The sequence below is a fragment of the Solea senegalensis genome, linkage group LG4 (assembly GCF_019176455.1).
Source record: "Solea senegalensis isolate Sse05_10M linkage group LG4, IFAPA_SoseM_1, whole genome shotgun sequence".
NCBI lineage: Eukaryota > Metazoa > Chordata > Actinopteri > Pleuronectiformes > Soleidae > Solea > Solea senegalensis.
Genome location: NC_058024.1, coordinates 22,363,548 through 22,386,821, shown reverse-complemented (window position 1 = coordinate 22,386,821; position 23,274 = coordinate 22,363,548). Strand labels below are relative to the sequence as shown.

Below are 23,274 nucleotides of genomic sequence, written 5' to 3'. Positions count from 1 at the left end.
ATGGAAGATATCAGGGTGCAGGTTTTGTGCAGTGTGGTGCAATCCAGCACATGATGGAGATTATGGAGTTAGTTACAGCTATAAATGATTACATTTTAGCACAGAGGGAGGGAGATAACATTAGTGGGATGTTTTTTTAAATGACGAGCACATTTTATTGTTATTTTGTTGTGTGGGACTGAGACACAGCAAACACTGACGGCTCTGAAGTAAAATATGCCAAGAAAACTGGGATTATCAGTTTGAACTTAATTATTAGGATCCAAAAATACCATGTTATCTGTTTTTGTGTATTCAGGCAGTGGAGATGATGATGACACTTGACTGGTCCACATGCTTTTTCCTGAGACGACAAAACAATCCCAATGTGAACGCATCTAACAACAGGGTTGGCAGTTAACCGAGAAATAAATCGTACAGTAAGCCCATTTGCTTTTCATGATAATGTAGACTAATCATAAACTGCTTTAATTCTGGTATATACCATTGATGTGAATCCAAAAGGTCCAAGGTTGGACTGGCCGCTTCAAACCATGGAAAAATACAACTGCTTGTGTCACCTAAGATTCATCGTGTAGAAAAACACATGGCAAGTTTTGCTCACAATTGTTTGAAATGGAGTCAGCGAGTTCACGGACACTGAACTGACTCTTTAACTCTTTCAGTGGCGTAAGGATAAACACAAAAAAACTCACTCTGCTATTGATCCTCTTGGATAATAATGAACGGATTGTCCAACTTGTGAAGGACAGTTTCCTTGCTATTGTATGATTGAGTCACCAGTTAATAAGTGGAATTACTGGTAGATTAACCAGTAATAGAATTAATCATTAGCTGCAGCCATAAGAACACTAACATGATGGCCTATACACAAATGCAACACAGCTGAGCTCGGGGGCGTCTTTGGCCTTCTTGCACAGTTGCATTGTGCCATGAACATATTCATCATCACTAGAAACACAGCATTAAACGACATATATTAAAATAGCAAAAAGAGGCTCCATTGTGAGAGCACGGGGGAGCCGTGGCGGTGTGTACTTTCCAATATGCTTATTCTCTTTAAAACCGTCAGCCTTCCTCGAATAAAGTCTCTCCTGTTGCCAAACTGCCTCATCCAGATGGAACATCTTTAAAATTCCATGCCAATCTTTCATAGCATACACCCCAGGATTGCAATAACATGTTTTTTATCAAGCATTTACGCCACATTAATTAAAAAAAGAGTCATATTATGTGAGCCATGTCATTCAGGCCATGATTATAATAAGAATTAATTATTATGATTTAATTATAATATAATTTATAATTCTATTTATCTATCCATCTATCTATCTATCTATCTATCTATCTATCTAGATCAAATTAGAACAATAATGTCAAATATAAGATTACAATGTCAAGGCCAGAAACACTTCTTCGTTTTTGTTCTTTTTAAATCAACCATAATCTAATTTAATCCACAGGCTGGGGTCAGAATGTGGGACAGATTGTGAGCATAACGACATTTTTTCTTTGGCCCATACTGTAGCAGCAGCAGCAGCAGCAGCAGCAGCGTTTCTCCTCCACTGTATTGTCACAATAACAACTCGCTCTCTCTGGTTGTAATTAGTCAGACAAAACCTCCGAGAAATACTCTCGCCACGCGTGTTTATATATACGCGTGTACGTGTGTGTGTGTGTGTGTTTCTTCCACGCCGACGAGATAGAACAAAAATCTATATTACTGGAAATAGCCTGCGCGCATTCTCATTATCTTTAATGCCGAGGCGGCGAATTCCCAGAATGAAGGGTCTGCTGGGGCCGCCCGGCGGGGCGGAGCCTAGCGCTGCCAGTATTCCTGGAAAGCTGATAGGGAGAAGCGGCAGCGCGGTTCCTGGGAGCGAGCGGCAGTTCAGCGAAGGCTGGAGCGGTATGAGGAACTGTGTTAGACACGCAGAGCCGCCGCTAACGCTCCGTGAGCCGAACGTACCACACATAACGAGGGTCGGCGGCGGTTGAAACAAGGTGGAAATGGTGAAAATGAGCGTGGTTTTGTGAAAGAAGATGTCACAGAGTAGCTCGGCGAGCTGGCATGTCACGGACGGAGCCGCTCCACCGGCGCGCGGCGGTTGGTGCGGCCGCTGTGACGTCAGAGGCGCCGGTGCTGCGAACAGTTCTCAGAATAGACTTCTAGGAAACAGTAAATTTTAAAAGCCCAGCCTTTACACTCTGTCCTTCACACATTTAGATCCCGATCTGGCGACACAACACACTCCAAAGAGCTGCTCCACACGCTGAAGCTTTTCTCTGCGTATATTTGTTTTTATGAGCATTATTAATTCCTGTTTTTCCAGTGTTTGGTCGTGTTTACTGTAACTGCGCTCGGAACACAGGAGCTGCTCTCTGGATACGCGGAAATTCGCGTTTCTTCGCGTTTTTTTCTATTTATTGCTATTGGGGAAAAAGGCATTTTCACCCTGAACCGAAAGCTGGATTTTCTTTAGTTTTTACCTCGCGCTCTTCTATATGTTAGTTTGTTCTGTGAAGTCACAGCAACCGGATTTTTCTTTAGCCAAGAGGATTCATCAAATAGTATGATTCTTTGTGTACCGAGGTGAGTGCATTTCTCATCTTCTTTGTTTCAAGTTCCGCTTTAAACACATTAGGACAAATAAAAATGTATTTGTAAAGCTAAAATTTAATTACACTTTAATTACAAGTGAAAATTCTTTAATGTTGAAAAATGAAAAAGCCCTTTGACCTATCATTAATATTAAAAGTAACATAATTACTTATTAATAATAATTAATTATGTGTTTTTCTTTTAGTTTCTTTAAAAGCCTCATTTACATTTATTTACAGAACAATACAATACCGTGATAAAAATACTTAATCTGTCACAAAATCACTTCTGAATTTGAAACACACATTGATTAAATTATGAAGTATGAAAAAGATTAAATATGAACATTTTTAGGTTCAAACTGGACAGTGGAGTGATCAGTGAACACTGCCGTCTTGTTATTCAGGAGTTAACACTGACCAACAGAGAAAATATGACGCAGGATTAATGCATGCAGACAGAACTAAACATTCTATTATTGTTTTATTTGTCATTGTTATTTCATCACAATTTTCCATCTTGTTTCCAGTCCTAGGTCTCTTCTGCCCAGTGCTCTGTCCGCTGAAGCCCCACAGGGTATGCGGGCTGGAACTATGCCTCCCAACTCCTGCCTTCAAAGTGCCCCTCCAGTCTGGGACCCTGCAAAGGACCTGCGTGCCATCGCCAGCAACTTCTGCTATCTAGAAAATTCAGGTATGAAATCATGAAAAAGAAAAACAACACTGAACATCACAAATACATTTAATGACACGTTACTATACAATACATAAAATACACATCATGTGACACATGAATGAGTGAATAATGTTGAGGACCCTCTGTGTGTGTAGGATGGTACTGGGGAGCCGTAACTGCGGCACAAGCACACGCTGCACTTCAAGAGGCGTCTGAAGGAGCCTTTTTGGTGCGGGACAGCAGCCATCCCATGTACATGCTGACCCTCTCGGTCCGGACCGCGCGGGGCCCCACCAGTATCCGCATCCAGTACAGCGGCGCACAGTTCTTGCTCGACTCCAGCTCCCCGGCCCGGCCCAGCCTGTCGTCCTTCCCCAGCGTGCCCAGCCTGGTGCAGCACTACATGGGGCAGGAGAAGAAAGCAGAGGAGGGGAAGGTGGAGATGGAGGCCCCGTCAAAACCCTCCCAGCAGACAATCCAGGAGTCGTCCGTGGTACTCAAACTGAAGCGGGCCATGTACAAGCCCAGGGGCCTCCCCTCTTTACAGCACCTCACACGCCTCGTCATTAACAGACACTCTGAATGTCCTGACCAGCTACCACTCCCGAGGCCTCTGACACGTTACATCCAGGACTATCCCTTCAAGGTATAAGCGTCTCCTCCAGGTCATCGTTGTCTTGGCCATGTTGCAGCTGACTCTAAAGACAAACTACACTACAAGAATGGGGAATTCCAACTGGACACAAGGGTCATATTTTTTTCACCGAAGAAATATGTACAATTTCAGTTAAAAATTGTCACGACTGGTTTGGGACTGTCGAAGACTGAGTGGCGAAGTGTTCCAGAAAGAGGCGACCTGTGCGAAAACCCAGTACTGTAATGTACTCTTATTTTATGGTGGATGTGGATATCGTCCATATCTATTGAACTCTGATCAGTTTTGAATGTACATATTATTTCCAGGATTCCATTGAAGACATAATTTTAAACCGTTTTATTTTCTCAGTAAAACATTTTTTCTACCTTTTACATGTGTGCATTTTTCTATTAAAATAACACATTTGAGTCCAGCCCGCTTTGCTGCATATCTCTCTCTCTTTCTCTTTCTCTCGTACGGCGTATTATGCACAGGTTGCAGGGAGATACAGTCACACTGTGCATTAATAACCATCCCCATGGTTATTAAAGCTTTTGTGACACGTCATGTTGCAAAAGAGTCTCGTCTTCGGCGGCCACCTTTGAAATACAACGAATCTGTGGCCTTTGAGCTCCAAGTGTGTGAAAGCAGACTGCGTGAGGCCGTGAAGGCCACATTGTGTGTTCTTTTTTCTTTTCTTTTTTTTTTTTCGCTCAACAATGTGTACAGCCTGCATCTGAGTCAGCGAATAGACGAGCTAAGGGGAGGACCGTTCATCCGCAGATTCACAGAACTGCTGAATGCTTCCTGGGAGGAGGGTGAGATTCTGAGAGGAAGGGTTCTAAGAAAAGTCTTGGTAATTACCTTCAGCTTTGAGCCTGCTTTTGAGCCAACTCGTTCACATTTCTCTCGCGGAACAGGATGTGATTGTAAATATTACCAGATTAGGAGTCACAACCGTGGCGTGAAGTAGATTTCAGGTTTAGAAAATGGTGATTTCTTTCAGCCATCAAATCTGAGCAGTTCAGAGGGGGGGTGGAGGAGCCGAGGCAGTGGCAACCTGAGCTAAAGCCAGTGTAAGAGGATCTCAGTTTCTCAATCCTGATCCAGCTCATGGTCCTCGTTTCTGAAGGATACAGAATCGAGGCCTGAAAAACAAAACAATTAAAAGAGTCTGAAACAGGACCGCTGTCAAATCAATGCAGTGCTGAGCTTTCATTTGTATGATTATCTTTTAAAAAAAAATGCTTTTACTAGACAGTGATCACTTAACATGATTACAACTGCAGCATGAAGTCACAGCAGGTTATAACACGATGATAACCTGCTGGCCAGGTAACAGACTGAGAGGTTTTCTCCACGGACCTGCCGGTGATGTCGTGCCGTGTCTCTACGTAACGCAGCTCTTCCACGTTTGCCTCCACCCAGTGCAAAATGAGCGGGGGATGTCTGGGGTCCACCTCTAAATAAACACGACTGTTCCTCACGGGGGAAAGAAAAGAACACAAGGGAGATTAAACGTTTAATTGTCACCAGGACAGGACTGTAAGGAGAAACTGAGCAGTGGTACGTACCTGGAACTGTATTCGGTGGAACTCTTAACTAAGCTTAACTCATTAAGGGGCAATACGATACGTGTGTTTTTCAGAACATGCTGTTCTCGTGACAAGCCACTGCTGCCGTTAGGAATTAAACCCAGGTGGTGGTGGTGGTGTGTGTGTGTGTGTTTAGTGTGAGGCAGAGGCATTCTTTACCCATGATTTGACAGAATCTTTGGAGCCATTGTCAAAATCTGTTGGATCACATTCAGACCGTCTGTACCTCCATCTAACGCAGCCGGGTCTTCAAACCTGACGGCAGTGAACACAGTGTATCCTCAATACTGTGTCTCATTCAAAAAATGCATTTGAACATTTTTTTTTTTTTTATCTTTAACCTCCATGTTTAGCATTTACAAGCAGTTAATAAAAGTATTTACAGCACATTGTAACACACTATACTGCAGTTTACAACGCATTTTGTCAAAATTCAAGATTTGTTCACATCTGGTTTATGCGTACAACATTTCTAAGAGAGGAGTATTTGAAATGCAAAACAAAGTACACCTGACATGATATAAAACAGAAGAAGAAAACACTTTTTTCCCTCTTGCTATTAATTTGAAAGGAAAAGTTTTTTTAGTGTTCATCAATGTACTGCTGTTCTGGACGCACATACAGTGCAATTTGATCTCAAGTGGGCCGGACCCATAAAATTATAGCATAATAACCTATAGACAACAAGGACTCCAAAATAAGAGCAATTTCAACAATATCATGCCTAAATTTACCATTTACACGTGTGTATGTATCTGGATCTGAAAAATATACTGTAGGATTTCACATTATGATTAGATTGTGTGATGTGATGTGAAATGTTCTCATATTCATCCAGCGGGCCGGATTGGACCCTCTGGGGGGGGCAGTTCTGGCCCGTGGGCCGTATGTTTGACACCCCTGGCTGGTACAAACACAGATATTTAAGGCTTTCAGGCTATTGATGAATCGTCTGTATGACAATCTGCGTCATACCAACGTTTTACACACGCTCAATTAATAATTTAGTATTTATGGGTCGAGACAGACGACAGAGACCAGGAGCAGATGTTCAACAGCTGTATCACATTGTGTCGGAGTAGTTCTGACGACGCTCATAAAACTGTATCCTTAGATACATTTTTAACTGATAATGAATTGATGGTTCACTTCTGACGGACCGATAACCTTTCCCTTATCAAATCATGGCTCACGGGATTGCACTGGAGTCAAATCGTGAAACGAGAGACACTGGGGAGTTAAAAATAAAGAATGTGTTTTAATCACTTGAGAATTTCTGGCTCCAGCGACGACAAATCCTCCGAGAACAGGTAGGGAGGATTACTGACCAGCGCCGACACGGGGCTGCAGAGGCTGAATACAACATCTGGATCTAACAAAATGTACAAATGTTCACAAGCAGCATATTAAGGAGTGCTATTTCATAACTGGAACACTCTGCTTTTACTCACCTTTCATGACATCTAAATGATGAGTCTGTAATCTGTCCTGAACACCCAGCCTGTGGAGACAATTCAACACATTTACATGAAATCATTTTTCATTTGGCAGAAATTGGAAATAAAATAATTATACTTGCTTTTTTTTTTAGGAGCTGGGTCAGTTTTAGGGTTTCGCGTGTTAAATTTGAACAGTATAAAACACATTTAAAATCACATTTGGTTGAGTCTTTGTCTCAGTGTTCAATAAACATTGACGCTCGGTGTTAAAGGGTTAATTATATATGTACATATATATATATGTATTATTATCTTTTTTAATATCATGAAATAAAAACATTTGGAGCTGTGTGGTTACTACCTTAATGCATTCTCCCGCGTTAAATCAACAGCATCCTGGCTTTGATCCAAGGCGACGGCTTGCAGCTAGTGAAAGAGACGCAGAAATTAAAAACAGCTGATGGGTTTTTAAAGCGTCATGGGGGTAATAAAATGCACGGCTCGTTTGTCTGCACGAGAGAATTAAGACTCAATTAATACATTTTATGATCTATTCAAAGTCGAGTTGGGAAACATGAGAAACCATAAACACAAGACCATCCATAATGACATGTGTAAATTTAATCTGATCAGCCTTCTGAAAAAAGTTGGTTTATTCTGTTGAAAAGGATAAAATAAATAAATAAATAAAACCCCTCACCTGAGGCAGACATGACAGCAGACTGAGAGAAATGGCTCCAGAGCCACAACCCACTTCCAAACATGTGTGTTGAGCATCTGCACGCTCTCCAGTCGCAGTCTTCAGATCAGCGAGCACAAGCTCAACCAGTTCCTGCACCAACACAGACAGAGAACACTGCCGTGATGACGACTGAATAAACTTTATGTGTTAAGCTTGTGTCCAAACCTCAGTCTCGGGTCTCGGTATGAAAACAGGAGGCCTCATCTTCAGTGTCAGGTCTCTGAAGTCCCACTCCTCAATGATGTACTGCACAGGCATTCTACACACACACACACACACAACACATAACACATGTTTACCATCGTTTCCACACATACACACACACGTTCTATCTATCTATCTATCTGACATGAGGGTCATTTGAATATGTAGATATTTAAACTGTCCTGTGTTTGTAGAAACTTTATACCTGGAGAGCCGTTGAGTGCAGAGCGTCCATATCTGCTCGGTTTTTTCTCTGCTAAGAAACTCTGTCAACTTCCTCTGCTCAACGCTTTCAATCTGAGGAGGAGAAACATGTGAGAGGATATTTGAGGAAGCCGTTCCAAACATTCAGAAGTGACGTCAGGCGAAGTAGAGCGAACCTCAGCAAATTTCAACTCACGGTTTTAGCCCCGAGTAAATGAGCGATGATGTACTGACTGGAGTGGTCAGGCTCTGTCACTCCTCTCTCCTCAAAGTGTCTCCTCCATAAATCCACAGCCTGAAGAGGCGTAATCTTGCCCGCAGGTAAGACAGGGGCGCAGAATGTACGCTCTGCACGTGAGAACCAACGTGCCTGAAAAGCATTTGGTTTGAGAGAGAATACACAAATCAAAACTCTCTCTGGTGAAGCACAGAAGTGGTTTAATCCTTTGTTCTAATTTATATACTGGCTCTTTCTCAACCCTCACATTGACAAGTATTCAAATATTATAATTGTACATACTCTTCAATATATGTATATATACACATATACATATACATATATATATACAATTACAGTGTAATTACACACTATACTCATATATTCACACACACATGCTGCTCATGAGTGTGTATTTGTCTGTTACTGTGTTGTGTTTTAAATATGTCATGTAAAGTATTTATGTTTTTGGGAGGTATTTAAAGGTTTTAGTCTCTTTCTTTGTATTGCTTATTATTTTATTATTATTATTATTATTATTATTATTGTTAGTAGTAGTAGTAGTAGTAGTAGTATTTTTATTGTTATTATTATTATAATACTGTGTTATCTTGCACTGTCAGAAGCCGGTGAGAAACATAGTTTTGCTTCAACGTTATTAGTTATTTTGTCCAAAAAAAATTGTGAAAAACATGTCCTTATACAAACCAAGGGCAAATAAACCAAGGAGAAGAAAAACAAACAACACAACTCAAGAACAACAATCTATTATCAAAATATTTGTGCTCAAAGCAGCATCCCATCTGCAAACAAACAATTAAAGCATGTTACCTTTGGAGCAACACTCCTCCTGCACTGTAAGCAAATGTAGCCTGAACTCACTGCTCTTCTCCACATGGTTGATCTAACCAGACAACCCCACGTACTCTCGTAGTTTTACAGTAAAATGCAGTGTGTCCTCTGCTGTCATATATTTGTCCTTCGTTTGTCACTAAAATTGTCCCACGTGTGTTTTTAAAAACACTTCCTGTAGTCGGAGGGGACACTGTGGACAGTATTTTCTACACAAGCCGCTGCAAACGTCACGTGAGACAAAACGTCTTCGTATGCGCCGCAGCCTACGCAGCACTGACTCTTTAAGAACAGTGTCGCCTTTAAGGACTGCCGGAAAGAGTACATGCTGTTGAAACGAGTTGTGTTACAACAGCTGGAACCCCATTCACGTTTAATTAGAGTGTAAAAGCAAATATATAGTTTCTCTTGTTTCTGTTGAATCGTGTTAAAATAACCCGGCAAAACGTAAAACATACTAACCAGAATATTTTACGAGTAATTTCCGAGGATCTCCTGAACGCATCGTCACTGGTTGTTTGATGTGCTCGGCGGTCGTCGACTATGTGAAGTGTAATCATTGTTACATAGTGTTCGTTTACTCGTTACTTCGTTACTGCAGTACAGCAATACTAATAATACTAATAATACTAACAGCAGCATGGCGTCGTTCACACGCTAGAACTGTTTCATGTCGTTCACAGAAGCTCATTATTTAACAAAACATAAGGCTAGAAGCTAAGCTGAATAGCAGCTGAAGGAAAACAAGGAAGACAAGCAAAGTGAGAGACATGTCCTCTCGAATAGAATGTATATTTTTTAGTGAGTTTCACCCAACTCTGGGCCCAAAGATAACATATCAGGTAAGTGAGCACTGATGTCATATTCTTTTGTTCTTCTTCTTTTCTTTTTTTTTAAGTAAGACTTTTAGTCATAGTTACACATTTTAAATAAAAAAACCATTAGGGAGTGATTTTACAGATAAAACATGTAACATCGGAGGCAATCCAAAAAACATCCTATATATCACATGCTTCACTATGCACAGACTGTAAGAATGTAAATTACCAGCAAAAGCATTTTAGCTGAGTCATGTTTGGGCTGTTGTTCAGAAGAACAATTGTGGTCTTTGAAATTACTCAGCACAAATGTGGTGTTAACAGCTTTAACTGAATGTGTGTTTTCCCCCTGGGGGAGGAATAAAGTCATTCCATTCAATTCAGTTCATACATTAATAAAATGACTGTATCAGACTAATATCGACATTGGTAGATACTCCAGTTTGTGATATCGGTATCGCACACAAAAAAGTGGTATCACCCTGTAGTGGCAAAAGTACACTTAATTCCAAAGCCGCTGAATAGTCGTTGGCTGTAAGCAGGTTCCAATTGGCTTGACTCGTAGGTACTGTTGTAATTCATCAATCACAAAGGCGAGGGAGAGTTGTGTGAAGGGTTTGCACATTTATTTCCACTGTCCGTACATCCAAGTCACATTTCTATCCACATGTATCCAAGCTTCTCGAGGATCAACAACACATAGAAATATTCCCTTGATGTTCAGTTTGTGAATGACGATCTATAGATTCCAACATTAAGACAACGCAACCTAATGTCACGTAGTGACCTGACGGTCAGAAAACCTTGTTACACCAAAACTTTAAGTACAGCTTCTAAATGGACACATCCATCCAACTGCTAGATCATTTTCAGTACATATCTTCCAATTCCTTCTCTGTCATAGCCGTCAAAGATATCAAAGTGTCCATGGTAGCTTTTATCTAAAGAACAAAACTGTTAATACATTGTAACAAGTGTCAAATCTTGCATCAGCCACCCAGACTAACCCTGAACTACACCAACTTCACTCTACACATCCCATCCCTAATACATAACATAATATTAACCATCTTACTTATGGTAAACATCAAAGTAATCAATAATCATGTGTCTCCTCACAGGTGCCAGAGGAATACATCTCACGGGAGCTCTTTGACACCGTTCAAGTGTACATCATAACAAAGCCAGAGCTCCAAAACAAATTAATCACTGTGTGCGTAATGTAACACTCGACTGATGTCTCCTTTGAATATATGTGTTCATACGAGCTAATTTTGTACTTTTCTTTGTCAATATCAAATGACCTTATCTCTATTTTAGCACTGCTATGGGGAAAAAGTTGATTGGGTGTCCGGTGTGCATTGAACATAAGAAGTACAGCCGGAACGCCCTTCTGTTCAACCTGGGCCTTGTCTGCGACGCTCAAACCAACACATGTGCCCTCGAGCCGATTGTGAAGAAGCTGTCTGGATACCTCACCACTCTGGAGGTCGTGGAAAAAGAGCTGTGTCACATCTGTGTCACGTGTGATTGGTTTGATGTTTGTGGTGATTCCAGGAATCTTAACTTGTTTTCCTCTCTGTTGTCACAGCTGGAGAGTGGCTTCATTTCCAACGAGGAGAGCAAGCAGAAACTTTTACCCATTATGTCAACCTTAATGGAAGAGCTTAACGCTACAGGAGCCTGTACTTTACCGATTGGTAATATTTACTTTTACTACCTCTTTGTTTTGTTTTGTGTGAAAACTTGACTACAATTTTAAAAGTAAGGGAAGCACCACTATTTATGTATCTGTGCATGTCTGACGGCTATAAGACTGAACTCCAGATTGTCGTCCAGGAGTTGAAAGCGTAAACACAAATGTCCAGAAAAAGGAGCTCAACCAAACAATATTCCGTTGCATTTGTCATGTGTGTATAGGATACACACAGAGAATGTGTGAACCCAATCACACTATCCTGAGCTCTTGTTTCAAAACAGCATATTTGAGCAGTTGTCTGAAGCCAAGACACATTTAAATTGGTAAGACATTACTGAGACAGAGGTTTTTTATTTAGAAAATGCCACAGCTCCAAAAGATTCAAAACTGATATTTTTAAAAAGTTATAAAGGTTCTTGCTTGAAAAAAACCCCCATAGCTCTAATTATAGGTGTAACTCTGTCAGAATGCTTTCAGGACTTTTGAATTAAATACTTTTATGAAAAATCATGATGGAAACCTAATTCTTCCGTAGTGATAACAATAGCTCTTAGAATTTCGTTTAATCTTATCTTTTTCTCTGTTTATCTTCTCTGCGTTAGACGACTCAAATACCATCCACCTCAAATTAATCCAGCTGCGCAAGGACCCCCCAATCGTTCAGGAGTATGATGTTCCGGTGTTTACCCAATGTAAAGAGCATTTTATCAAATCTCAGTGGGATCTCACCACTCAGCAGGTAAGGCCTTCTCTCTCAGCAGTATGTCTCTGGCAATGAGGAACTATGACAGAATGTGTGCAAGAATTGTAGGAAGTCAAATGTTATAGGTCTTATTTATAGTGCATATAAATAGTAGAATAAATAGTGCATATATACAGTATATATCTATATATATATATATATATATATATAGGTCTTATTATACAGTGTTAAAGGTTGTACTGTGTTCTGCTTTCCACAGATCTTGCCCTGTATTGATGGATTTAGACACATCCAGAAGATTTCAGCTGAAGCGGACGTTGAGCTGAATCTAGTTCGTATCGCTGTGCAGAATCTCATGTGAGTAACACACGCACACACACACACCATAGGCATCTCACACATGTGGAAACACCGTCATCCATTACTTTCTGTGTACAGTACACATCGTCCTGGTGCAAACATGCATGGGGCGTGCGAGGGCTCGTTCAGTGTTGCTTTGTTGTGTGCGTTTGTTGGTGTTTGAATGGTCACTCTTACGATTACACAACAAAAGCTCCGTTCATTTTTTCGGTACAGTAGATGAGTTGTTTTGTAAACACAGATATTGAATTAATGACGTAATAAGAATAAGAATAAGGACAATGTCAGCTGGGATCAGCTCCAGTGCCCCCGTAACCTTCATGTGGAGGATAAAACGGTAGATGATTAATGAATGAATGATATAATGGTTGCATTTCAGCCAATATTTGTCAGTACCGCGCACACTGATGCCCTTAGTAAGTCACTTGCCAAGTTTGAAGCCTGTCAAGCGAACCATTGGACAGTAATTAGATTGAAAGACAGACAGTTATTCCTTGCATTAAAAGAAAGATAGTACAGGTCATACAGTACAACTCTAATGGAGTGTGTGTTTTGTTTTTCCCACCTAGTTTTTGAGTTGTTCTTCAGTGTGTGCGCAAATGTTCAAAATAAACCAAAGAGAAATATTAAAAGCCCCCTTTTTCCCCCCTCCACAGGTATTATGGTGTTGTGACTTTGGTGTCTATATTTCAGGTACAAAACTACACTCACGTGGTTTGACACACTTCCACTGTGACGCTGTGTGTACAGTGTCATGGTTTCATTTATGAGTGAGCAGCACAGCACGTCTGACATTTGCGTAAAAATCAGTTATAATATTTTGCCACAGAAGACGTTGTTACTAACAAATAGCAAAGAAGAAAAGTTGTATCACAACATGTGACTTTTTCCATAGAGTTTCTACCTTATTTTCAGAATACTACAAATTTATAAGACCCATATAAAACAAAGTTTTTGTTTTTGTGCCCCTTGACCTCTCTAGTATTCTAATGTTTACTGCACTACGCCCAAAGTCCAAAACCTCATGGATGACAAGTCTCTTCAGATGGAGTGTTTAAACTACGTCACTAAGCAGGGTAAATAAACGCTTGTGCTCATGATTATTCATTTGTGATGAAAGCTGTGGTGCGTAACTTGTTTTTTTTATTGTTGGCGATGTTACTGTTCTGCCTCTGTTTGGCCTTCAAGAACAGAAACAATAGTAACGTAACATTATATATAAAATGTTTATTTTACCGGGGTTTTTTTTGTCTCAGGTCAAAAGTGGGCCAGTCTGAGAGATGTGTTCCAGCTGTACTGTGGTCTGAGTCCAGGAACCACAGTCCGAGACCTTTGTTCTCGCTACTCGCAGCAGCTTCAAAGGGTTGACGAGAGGTCAGCGTCACTCATGTCAGCGGTCCCTGAAAAAGCTCTTTCAAAGCGAGGTAGCATTGGCATCTATTTCCCGGTGCTTCATGTCATGTGTCGTCTTTCAGGAGGTTAATCCAGTTCGGACTGATGAAGTCTCTCATCCGGCGACTGCAAAAGTATCCGGTGAAGGTGGTGCGGGATGAGAAGAGTCGGCCGCCTCGACTCTTTACTGGTTGTCACAGTTACGATGAGATCTGCTGCAAAACAGGCAGGTTTTCTCCGAACCTCTTCAAAAACTCTAGCGGAAGAAGAACACTTTTATTGTCCAACGGCATGTTTTTAATAACGAGAGTGGGGTTGTGAATTCACAGGAATCAGTTACCAGGAGCTGGACGAACGCTTGGAGAACGATCCCAACATCGTAGTGTGCTGGAAGTGAAATGAAGAAAAACAAAAACAGCTCTGTGTTGTACACACAGAGACGCCTTAACCAAAGATGCCTTCAGTGAGATGAAGAGAAGTCAAAGTGAAGCAGTATGTTCCTTATTTAACATGTAGCTCAACAGTGGCGTGCACAGACATTTTGGGGGGCAGGTGCCGAGTGAAAAATAAGGGCCTGTGGATCGGCTGTCTTATTATAGCAGTGGCAGATTTAAACATTACAGGCACTGTAATATGTATTATGGACAAAATAATATAATTAGCTAATGATTTAGTGCCGCCAAACCACTTTGTGTAGTTAAAATTATGTCGTTCAACTTTAAAATCTGACCTTTAAAAGGCCCTAGACTCTGACTTTAATCTCAGAATTCTGACTTTAAATAGAATAAAGAATAAAGTCAGAATTCAAATGTTTTTTTTCTCTGTGGCCCTAATCCTCTTCAGTATGATCATGTCAGCATGGGCCACATAGAACTATCAAAGGGCAGGTGCTATAGCACCACCTAGTGTCTACCTGTGCACACCACTGTAGCTCAACAAGAAAGATTATATTTATTAACGTTGGATTATGAATAAAATGAGTAGTGAAATAAATTGTAACACAGTGTGGAAGGTTGTTTTAATAATTGTGCATTTGTTCTATTTATCTGGTGATTTACACTTGTTCAGAGGCTAAAAGAACATCAGGGAGGAGTCAACCCCAAACACAGTCAATATTAAAGAACAACTGTCATGCACAAGAAGGACAATGAGTTGCTCAATGAATCATCTGACCACCAGAGCCCTGATCTCAACATCACGAGAGAGTGAAGGATACAGGTCTACACTGGTAAGGTCTCCAACATAGGGGAAATAACAGACACATGTCTTTCAGTGTCCAAGTATTTGAACTTAACTGTATATCCTATCCTGTGTCCAGGACAAACCAGGGCCCCCCCCCCGACCCGAACCCTTGTCCAGTGTGCACACACAAAAAGAATAAAGTAAAAAGTTTAGGTTTTTGTTCCTATTCTCACAGTGTTTATAGATAAAAACTGTCCTGTGCTGCCGTTAAATCAAAACCAAGGTATTGCCTTGTTTTCTTTGTTTGATATGTGTATATGTGTATGTATATATATATATATATATGTGTATATATATATATACATATATATATGTATATATATATATATATATATATATATATATATATATATGTATATGCATGTATGTATATGAAGGGTTTTATATGTTCCAATTTATCCCTATAATTTTTACTTTAGTGAAATCTAAATCTTTGGAACACAAACCCACAAATTGCTATTTCAAACAAATATTGACAACAAAACAAAACAACAGAAACAAAGTATTTGGAAATGGAAAAAGAATAAAATCAGAAAATCAAAAAATAAATTGAGATCATATAACACCGTGGTGATTATATACATATAAAATAGTCCTTTTTTACATTATAACTGTAATAATCCCCACAACAAACACTTGGTATGATTATTGATTTGATTCTTTGATTTTCTACCGTGTGCAGCTGCAGGTCTGTAGCGCCCCACTGTGGCAGGAAACGGCATCGTCGCCCACTGACGCTGAGCTTGGTTTGGAGTAACCATGGCAACGCGAACACCGGTTGCGTTCACTTCAGGAACAACTTGAAAGAAGAGATAGAAGGAGACGTTCGGTGAAGTTAAATTAGACGTGTTTTGAGCTTCTCCCCCACCTTATTTCCTTGCTTCCTCGTTTCCTTGTTTCTTTTGAAGACATGGACTCGTCGGTGATCCTTCCTGGAGAAGCAGAGGGAGTCGTTCAAAGTCTGCAAACCTTCACTCTCAAAGAGGTCGGCTCGCCCAGGTAACATAAACCAGCTAACTAGGTAAACCTCTGCTGGTAAAGGTAGTTATTATTAACTATCAAGTGTGAACATGCAGTGTTTGTGTGGTAGGTGAATGTTGCCATAAATAAGAATAAGTGCTCAAAGGCGCCACATACCAGGGCCGTTTATAGCTTTGTGGAGGCCCGATGCGAGATGCTTTTTGGGGGGGCCCTTATGTTTGCCAAACTATGATGGGGAGATTCCTAACTCTTTAGAGCAGGGGTGTCAAACTCAAATGACCTGGGGGCCAATGAGCATCTAGTCTGGTCAAGTGGGGGCCGACATAGAGGAAAAAAAGTGGAAAAAAACAACTATTTAGTAGCCGGTGGGCAATATAAGATATTCATTATGATATTAGACAGAATTGCAAAGTAAAAGTGCTTGTTTTAATATAAAATTATTTACAATAAAGACATATTTATGATGCACGAAAATTAAATAGAAAACTTAGCAAATAATGACGAGGATAACTGTGATTACAACCGAATGTCTTATTACTATTATAAAAATATTGCTGGCAAATACATTTAGTCTTATATTCACTTTTAGTCTTACATTCAGTCTCTGCATGTAATCGATTGGAGGGCCACATGTGGCCCCCAGGCCACCAGTTTGACACATGCTTTAGATGATCCACAAGTTAAACTGATATAAAAGTCTCCATCAAGCAAGTCAAGTGGAGTCCTATGAATATAGACGATGAAGATGATTTCCCATATATTCCACATTTAAATATGCTAAAATAAAGACAGTTTTTTTGAACTTTTGCACATCTTGATTCAATGAATTGGGAGATTGAAGGTTGATTTGAGTCAAAAGTCGCTTCGGTAAGGATGTACTCTTCATATCTCAACATTAAACAGAAGAGAGGAGAAAAAAAGTGTTAGATATTATGAATAACTTCAGTCAACCTGAGAACTGCAGACAAAATGACTGGAACATTAAGGAAAACAACAATCCTCTGGACGTCAATAAAATAAAACACAGATATCGAGTGGTGTTTTTTGCTCTTTTAAAATGTTTACTTTCAGTTTTGAAAGCAAGAACACAACTCAGATTCTCACAACCCAAAACAATAATAAAGTAAATAGATAAAGTGGGCCAAGGCCAAGATCAACAGACAATAATGAATTAGGCTTTTAGAGTAAAACAAACACAATGAGCCAGCATCAATGTGCAAACAATAAAAACAAGAAACATAGAAGAATAAGGACTGATATTGGAGTTATCTGTTTCTGTTTGTTTGCACATGTGCAACAATGAAAACAAACACTTAAAATGATACTGTGTTTTTAAAAACAACCAAACTACTTAGTGATCAGTAGATTTAAAACATCACATATCCACCATCCAACCCACATCACAAACAAATGCCTCACCGTTAATCCTGCACAATTCATATCATTTCTTTTTGATGCCATTAATATCCTCACTAACAGGAATGATGGACAGCTGTCAATCATTCCCATCGTTTCTGTCTGTTGGACTCGGCGTACGTGACGTGACGTCCAACGATTTTGACTTAATTATGCCACAAAAACACCATCCTATTTTTTTAAGGGGTCAGACAAGGCTTAACATACAGTTATGGGCTGTTACCTATAAAAGTAAAAGATGTTTAGTTTGTCCTCTGTGGACTTTTGTCAAAACACCAAATTGGTGCTGCACCTGAAGGCTTTGCAGTGTGAATGCAAGTCGTGCATATATGGATTATTCTGGCCGTTCATTTGCCGCATGACTGTTTTAACATTTCAAATCTGCTGTTGACAGGTGGTTCAGACAGCACGAGCACATCGAGAAACTCAACATGCAGGCGATACTGAATGCCTCTGCCATGCATGATGAGTTTATCAAGGAGCAACTGGTATCATACGGAAAGGTGACTGCCATCCCTATTTTATACTGTGTGATTATCAAATGTCGTTGCTATTTATAAATGCCCGACGCAAAGCGTTTCCTGAGGTGACAGAGATTATCAAGACATCTGTAAAGATACGGTATCGGCGACGAAGAGACACATGACTTATGTCTTCTTGTCCCCCCCTCATTTCCAGATCCCGCTTCTGGTCCACGAGATGATCCTCGTCGAAGTGTGGAAGCACAAAGTGTTCCCGGTCCTGTGTCAGCTGCAGGACTTCAATCCTCGCAGCACATTTCATCTTTACATGGTGGTGAGTGTGAAATGAGGGTTTAAAATCACGATGAGCGCATGCAGCACTAAAGTAACCAGAGATGGAAGCACGTGACACATAGTGGAGTTACATGAATATAGAAGATGATTTCACAGATATTCCACATTTAAATATGCTCAAATAAAGACAGTTTTTTGTTTTTTTTTAATTTTGATTCCATGAATTGGGAGACTGAAGGTTAATTTGAGTAAAAAGTCACTTTGGTATGGATGCACTCTTCATATCTAAACGTTAAATAACCCCAAAACACCAACAAAACAACCTTTATTAGATATTATTAATACCTTCTGTCAACCTGAGAACTGCAGACAATATTACTGGAACATTATTTACTACAGTCGGACACCAAGGTAAGACGAAATGTGGAATTTGTCATTTCACATATGTCCAATAACTTCATTGTATTTGAACTGACTAAAAAAAGCCACATTTACCACACACATCTTTCATAGCATTTCTTATTATCTCACCGACCAAAGACAATAAAAAACATTTATTAAGGTTATCTTAGTCTTAACGTTATTACATTATGAGAACATAATTTAAAAAATAATTTGAAATTTGTCATTTCATATTATTGCCATATTATTGAGGTCAATGTTTGTTTAATTAAAATGGATGACTGATATTCTAAGCCACTTCTAACACGCCTCAAACTTGATGTTTGCTCTCATATCGTAACCTATATACGATACTGGCTTATTATTATTACCTTATCTTATTATTTTATGATTAAATCTTTTATTATGTTTGCAATAGCTCCTTCTGTAGCCTCTCTCATCCACCTCTGGTGTTGCATTCCTTGTTGGGTTGCCAGATTTGTACGCAGGTCTGCAAAATCTGGGACTCCTCAATATTTGACAGAATATAAATAATCTGTGAAACAAAATACCAAGTCATTTCGAGTAATTTTACTCAAGTCTAAGTCAAGTCGAGTTTTTTAATCAATAAAATCCTTGAGTCATCCTTGAGTCAAGTCACATGACTCGAGTCCCCCATCTCTGCCAATAACCGATCATGTCACGTGTTCTTCTTAGATCCACCATGAAGCCACAATAATAAACCTGCTGGAAACAATCATGTTTCACAAGGTCAGTATGTGCACAATTAACTTACCGTATAATCCTTTTCAACATTATTGCCGTGTCGACTCTTGGTTCATTTTCTGTTATTTAAAACAACTGTGACCGTACTGTGCAGGATTCATGTGAGGCAGCTGACGACTCTGTTCTCGACTTGGTGGATTACTGTCATCGCAAACTCACCTTGCTGGTCAGCGGAACGGCCAGGGAGGACAAGGCGGCAGCTCATGGGCAACACGAGCAGACGGCGAAAACAGACGTTTCCTCTATCGAGGTGAGAGTGTGTACATGTAACGTGCTTTAAAGGAGTCTCTGTTTTCGGCTGCCTTGTAAAGTAACGTAAAGTTTTCTTTGTGGTGACCAGGAGTTGCAGATCCACAGCACCGCACTCGAGTTTGAGATTTCCCTGAAGGCCGTGTCTGTGCTGCGCTACATCACAGATCACACCAGCAGGTACGGCCACATGTCCTAGCTCCCACATTATACTTGCACTTATCTCTTAAGAAAAGCTTTTTTATTCTGTTACGCACAATGATGTAGCAGTCATGGCTCACTGACAATATGATTAAGAAGTCGTGAATGAAATATTTGGTATATTTGCTTGAATCTTGACATAAATGTGGAATCGGGTGCGATAAGCTTTTGGTTGTTTGAATAACTCTTGTCTTTTATAGTATCAGTGTTATCAATCGCATGCTGTGCACCCATAACATACCATGTGTGCTGGTTCAGCTGATTCTCTGCTGCCCGTGGACCCGCTGCAGAGAAGGTATTATCACACCTCTGATTCGACTAATGATAAAAAAGGAGAGGAAAATATGTGCTAAACATGTGCATTATTGCCATGTTCCTTTGCTGTAGGTGGCGTGGAGAAGTACATACACAGCAAATGGCAGAAGATCAATGTGGAGGACCATTTAAAGATGACGAAACAAGATGGACAGGTCTGGATTTCCCTTTACAATCTGCTCCTGAGGGAAGACTGCCAAAGAAAATATGACTTCAACAGTTTCAACAAGAACTGGCTTTTAAAGGTGAGAGGTTTGTGGGAAGTTATATTTCGGAGCGGAGAAAGTGTGTTCGTGCCGGATCACTGTTCTCCAGGATCATATCTGATTTCCTCACATGTTTTGACGAAGATGTTTCCTCCAGTTATATGTTTCTCATCCTCTTCCTGTTGCATTAATTATATAACCAGAGGGCCCGGTGCATCCTCCCGTAATCACTTTTTCCAATTTACAGATTCCTCCCCGGTCAAAGTAGTTTCTCTCTGGTGGGGTTGTTGTTGTCGCTGTTTATTTATGGGCTCATTGTTCGTGTGTCACAGCTCCGTGGTTTCTTGACTGAGGTGCTGGTCGACCAGCTGCCAAATCTGGTGGAGCTGCAACGTTTCCTGGCTCATCTCTCCGTCATGGACCCAGCTCCACCAAAAAAAGAGCTCATTTTGGAACAGGTATTTCTACAGAAGCCCTAACTGAGCATTTTAAGTGGAAACTTCCTATGCAAATATAGAACAATTCTACTCACATACACCAACAAACAAGAAAGAGTAAACAGCAGAGGGTGTAGGAGTGTTGTGTGTGGAGACTGGGGAGTGTTGCATCCTTTCTGGTATGTGAAGGTCACCATAGTTCCCTGAAATGCGGCATGCGGTGCAGGAGCCTCCAGTCTCACCATTAGATGTCACTAAATCTTACACACTTTATGTATAGGTCCCAGAAATGTGGAACCACATCGTAAGTGAGAATTCTGGAAAGTGGAAAGCCATCGCAAAGTACCAGGTGAAAGAAACATTCAACCCGTCCGACAGTGACCTGAGACTGCATGCACAGAGGTAAACACTCAGTCCCTTTCAGTTCCACAGAAATCACTCAGTTCATCTTTACTGTAATAGTTCTGTAAATGGTGTGGTTTTTGAATCAGGCTGAACCAAACCTACAACTGGGACGTGATGGAGACTTTACTCCCGGAAAAACCAAAGTGTGGCTCCTGTGGGAAAGAGGCTACAAAGAGATGCTCTCAGTGTCAGGGAGAATGGTATTGTCACAGGTGAGGCCCAAGAGTCCTGCAGTCATACTGGTGTGTATTGTGCCTGTTAGGATTTACTGAAAGCTGTATAAGCTGTTGAGATACAGCGAGTGATTGCTTTTGGTTAAAGCTGTGGTTTCTAACTTTATATTTAAACAAATGCCTGTTAAATTCAAACCATTGCACAATCCCTCTGTGTTTCTCAGTGTAGCAACTTTGCTCTTTTCAAATTTACACCACAACTGAGCAGGTGAGGCAGAAGAAGCACATAGCTCGAGTAAAGCACACTAGATTTCGGTCCAGATCTGGCCTTTCCGACAGTCATGGGTGCCTTCGATTTTAGGCTGATTTCAAGAGATTATTGGGCCAAATTATCCTATAGTGTGAGGGGTTAACAGACTGGATTTTAATCTCATCAGACACATCAGATTCTTCCCAATATCAAATCGTGCACAAAACATCACGCACACACAACAGCTATTAACTGACAACGCCAACAGTCCACCTCCATGTCTGATTACATTCCGAAAGTCATGTGGAATCTCCTCCCTGAAATTGTTTGATTAAATGCTAAATGTGTGGTCCTGCGTCTTCCAGTCTGTGCTTTCTCTGGATTAAAACTGGATTAGAAAATCGGTTACAAGGTTCGTTGCGTCTGTGGTCTCTCGCGCTTTTAAAATCAAATCACATTTGAAGATCCTCCAGTGTGGGACAGGCTTTCAATCCCGATTGTGTGATATTGAAAGTGGATGCTCTGTGAAAAGCAGTCAGGCACTGCCCGAACAGCTGCCTGGCAAAGTGCCTGCATTGTCAATCACGGCTGCTGCTGTTTCCTGCACTACCCAGCTCCAATTAAGTTTCCTGTGCTGACATAATTTCATAAATACTGGATCAGCTGTAGCTCATTGTTACAGAGGACAGTCATCAAACTAGAAAGTGGTGGTTCAATCCCAGCTCTGTTCTACAAGCTGATGTAGAAACTTAACCCCAAAAAAATGCTCAACATGTCCAACCAAATCGACGTGTGGACAGGACATTATGTGCTGTGGTGACACCGATGAGAAATGAAAGGAAAGCATTTTGAGATAAAGTCTCCATCTCCGTCTCTTTCTTTCTTTTGCCTTGCAGAGAATGTCAGGTGAAGCACTGGCCTAAACACAAGAAACAGTGTCAGCTCCTGGCTGAGGCCACAGAGCGAATCCAGAAGGACCTGAACGTCAACAGTTGAAGGAGAAATTGTTAAGTATGTGGAAGGATGGCTGGTAGATGTGAGACGGGACCCTAGATACACACAGTGTGACGAGAACAGACGTGCAATTCAGATGATTTCACATTATTATGATGATGCTTCTCTATTTTTTACTGCTACAGAACTCTGGTGTTGCTTGTTTTGTCTTGTAATAAAATTGTCAAATATGACAGCATGTGGTTTGTATTTCACTTCCTCACACCAGCAGCAACTAAAAATGTTAGAAACTACACAGGAAGTCAACTGTGGATATTCTCAGGCGTCTACCAAACACGAATTTTATACATGTTCCGTATTTAGTAAGAATCAAAGGATATTGTA

At 40.5% G+C, this 23,274-nt stretch overlaps 4 protein-coding genes across 4 annotated transcripts; 3 read left to right on the top strand and 1 right to left on the bottom strand.

Annotated features, from left to right (window-relative positions):
• The first annotated feature begins 1,872 nt into the window (after nt 1-1,872).
• On the top strand, nt 1,873-4,306 carry cish (cytokine inducible SH2-containing protein). The gene is made up of 3 exons (XM_044024656.1): nt 1,873-2,593; nt 3,132-3,295; nt 3,433-4,306. Exons 1-3 carry the CDS (start codon nt 2,574-2,576, stop codon nt 3,927-3,929), a joined length of 681 nt encoding a protein of 226 aa, XP_043880591.1. The 5' UTR covers nt 1,873-2,573; the 3' UTR covers nt 3,930-4,306.
• A 238-nt stretch (nt 4,307-4,544) lies between these two features.
• On the bottom strand, nt 4,545-9,431 carry hemk1 (HemK methyltransferase family member 1). Its single transcript, XM_044024655.1, is given in 12 exon segments — nt 4,545-5,037; nt 5,039-5,062; nt 5,280-5,390; nt 5,669-5,764; nt 6,776-6,881; nt 6,961-7,010; nt 7,310-7,374; nt 7,649-7,780; nt 7,856-7,949; nt 8,100-8,191; nt 8,295-8,468; nt 9,147-9,431. Coding segments are annotated over 12 exon segments (1,038 nt in total). The 5' UTR covers nt 9,213-9,431; the 3' UTR covers nt 4,545-5,009.
• A 232-nt stretch (nt 9,432-9,663) lies between these two features.
• Nucleotides 9,664-15,138, top strand: nprl2 (NPR2 like, GATOR1 complex subunit). Its single transcript, XM_044024824.1, has 11 exons — nt 9,664-10,009; nt 11,107-11,198; nt 11,306-11,474; nt 11,577-11,685; nt 12,287-12,423; nt 12,647-12,744; nt 13,404-13,440; nt 13,730-13,823; nt 14,004-14,121; nt 14,223-14,365; nt 14,469-15,138. The coding sequence occupies exons 1-11, from the start codon at nt 9,938-9,940 to the stop codon at nt 14,534-14,536; spliced, it is 1,137 nt and encodes a 378-aa protein (XP_043880759.1). The 5' UTR covers nt 9,664-9,937; the 3' UTR covers nt 14,537-15,138.
• An 860-nt stretch (nt 15,139-15,998) lies between these two features.
• zmynd10 (zinc finger, MYND-type containing 10) lies at nt 15,999-23,123 on the top strand. The gene is made up of 12 exons (XM_044024823.1): nt 15,999-16,380; nt 18,173-18,281; nt 18,457-18,573; nt 19,632-19,685; nt 19,795-19,950; nt 20,041-20,129; nt 20,351-20,445; nt 20,538-20,710; nt 21,004-21,129; nt 21,389-21,510; nt 21,600-21,725; nt 22,833-23,123. The coding sequence occupies exons 1-12, from the start codon at nt 16,292-16,294 to the stop codon at nt 22,930-22,932; spliced, it is 1,356 nt and encodes a 451-aa protein (XP_043880758.1). The 5' UTR covers nt 15,999-16,291; the 3' UTR covers nt 22,933-23,123.
• The last annotated feature ends 151 nt before the right edge of the window (nt 23,124-23,274 follow it).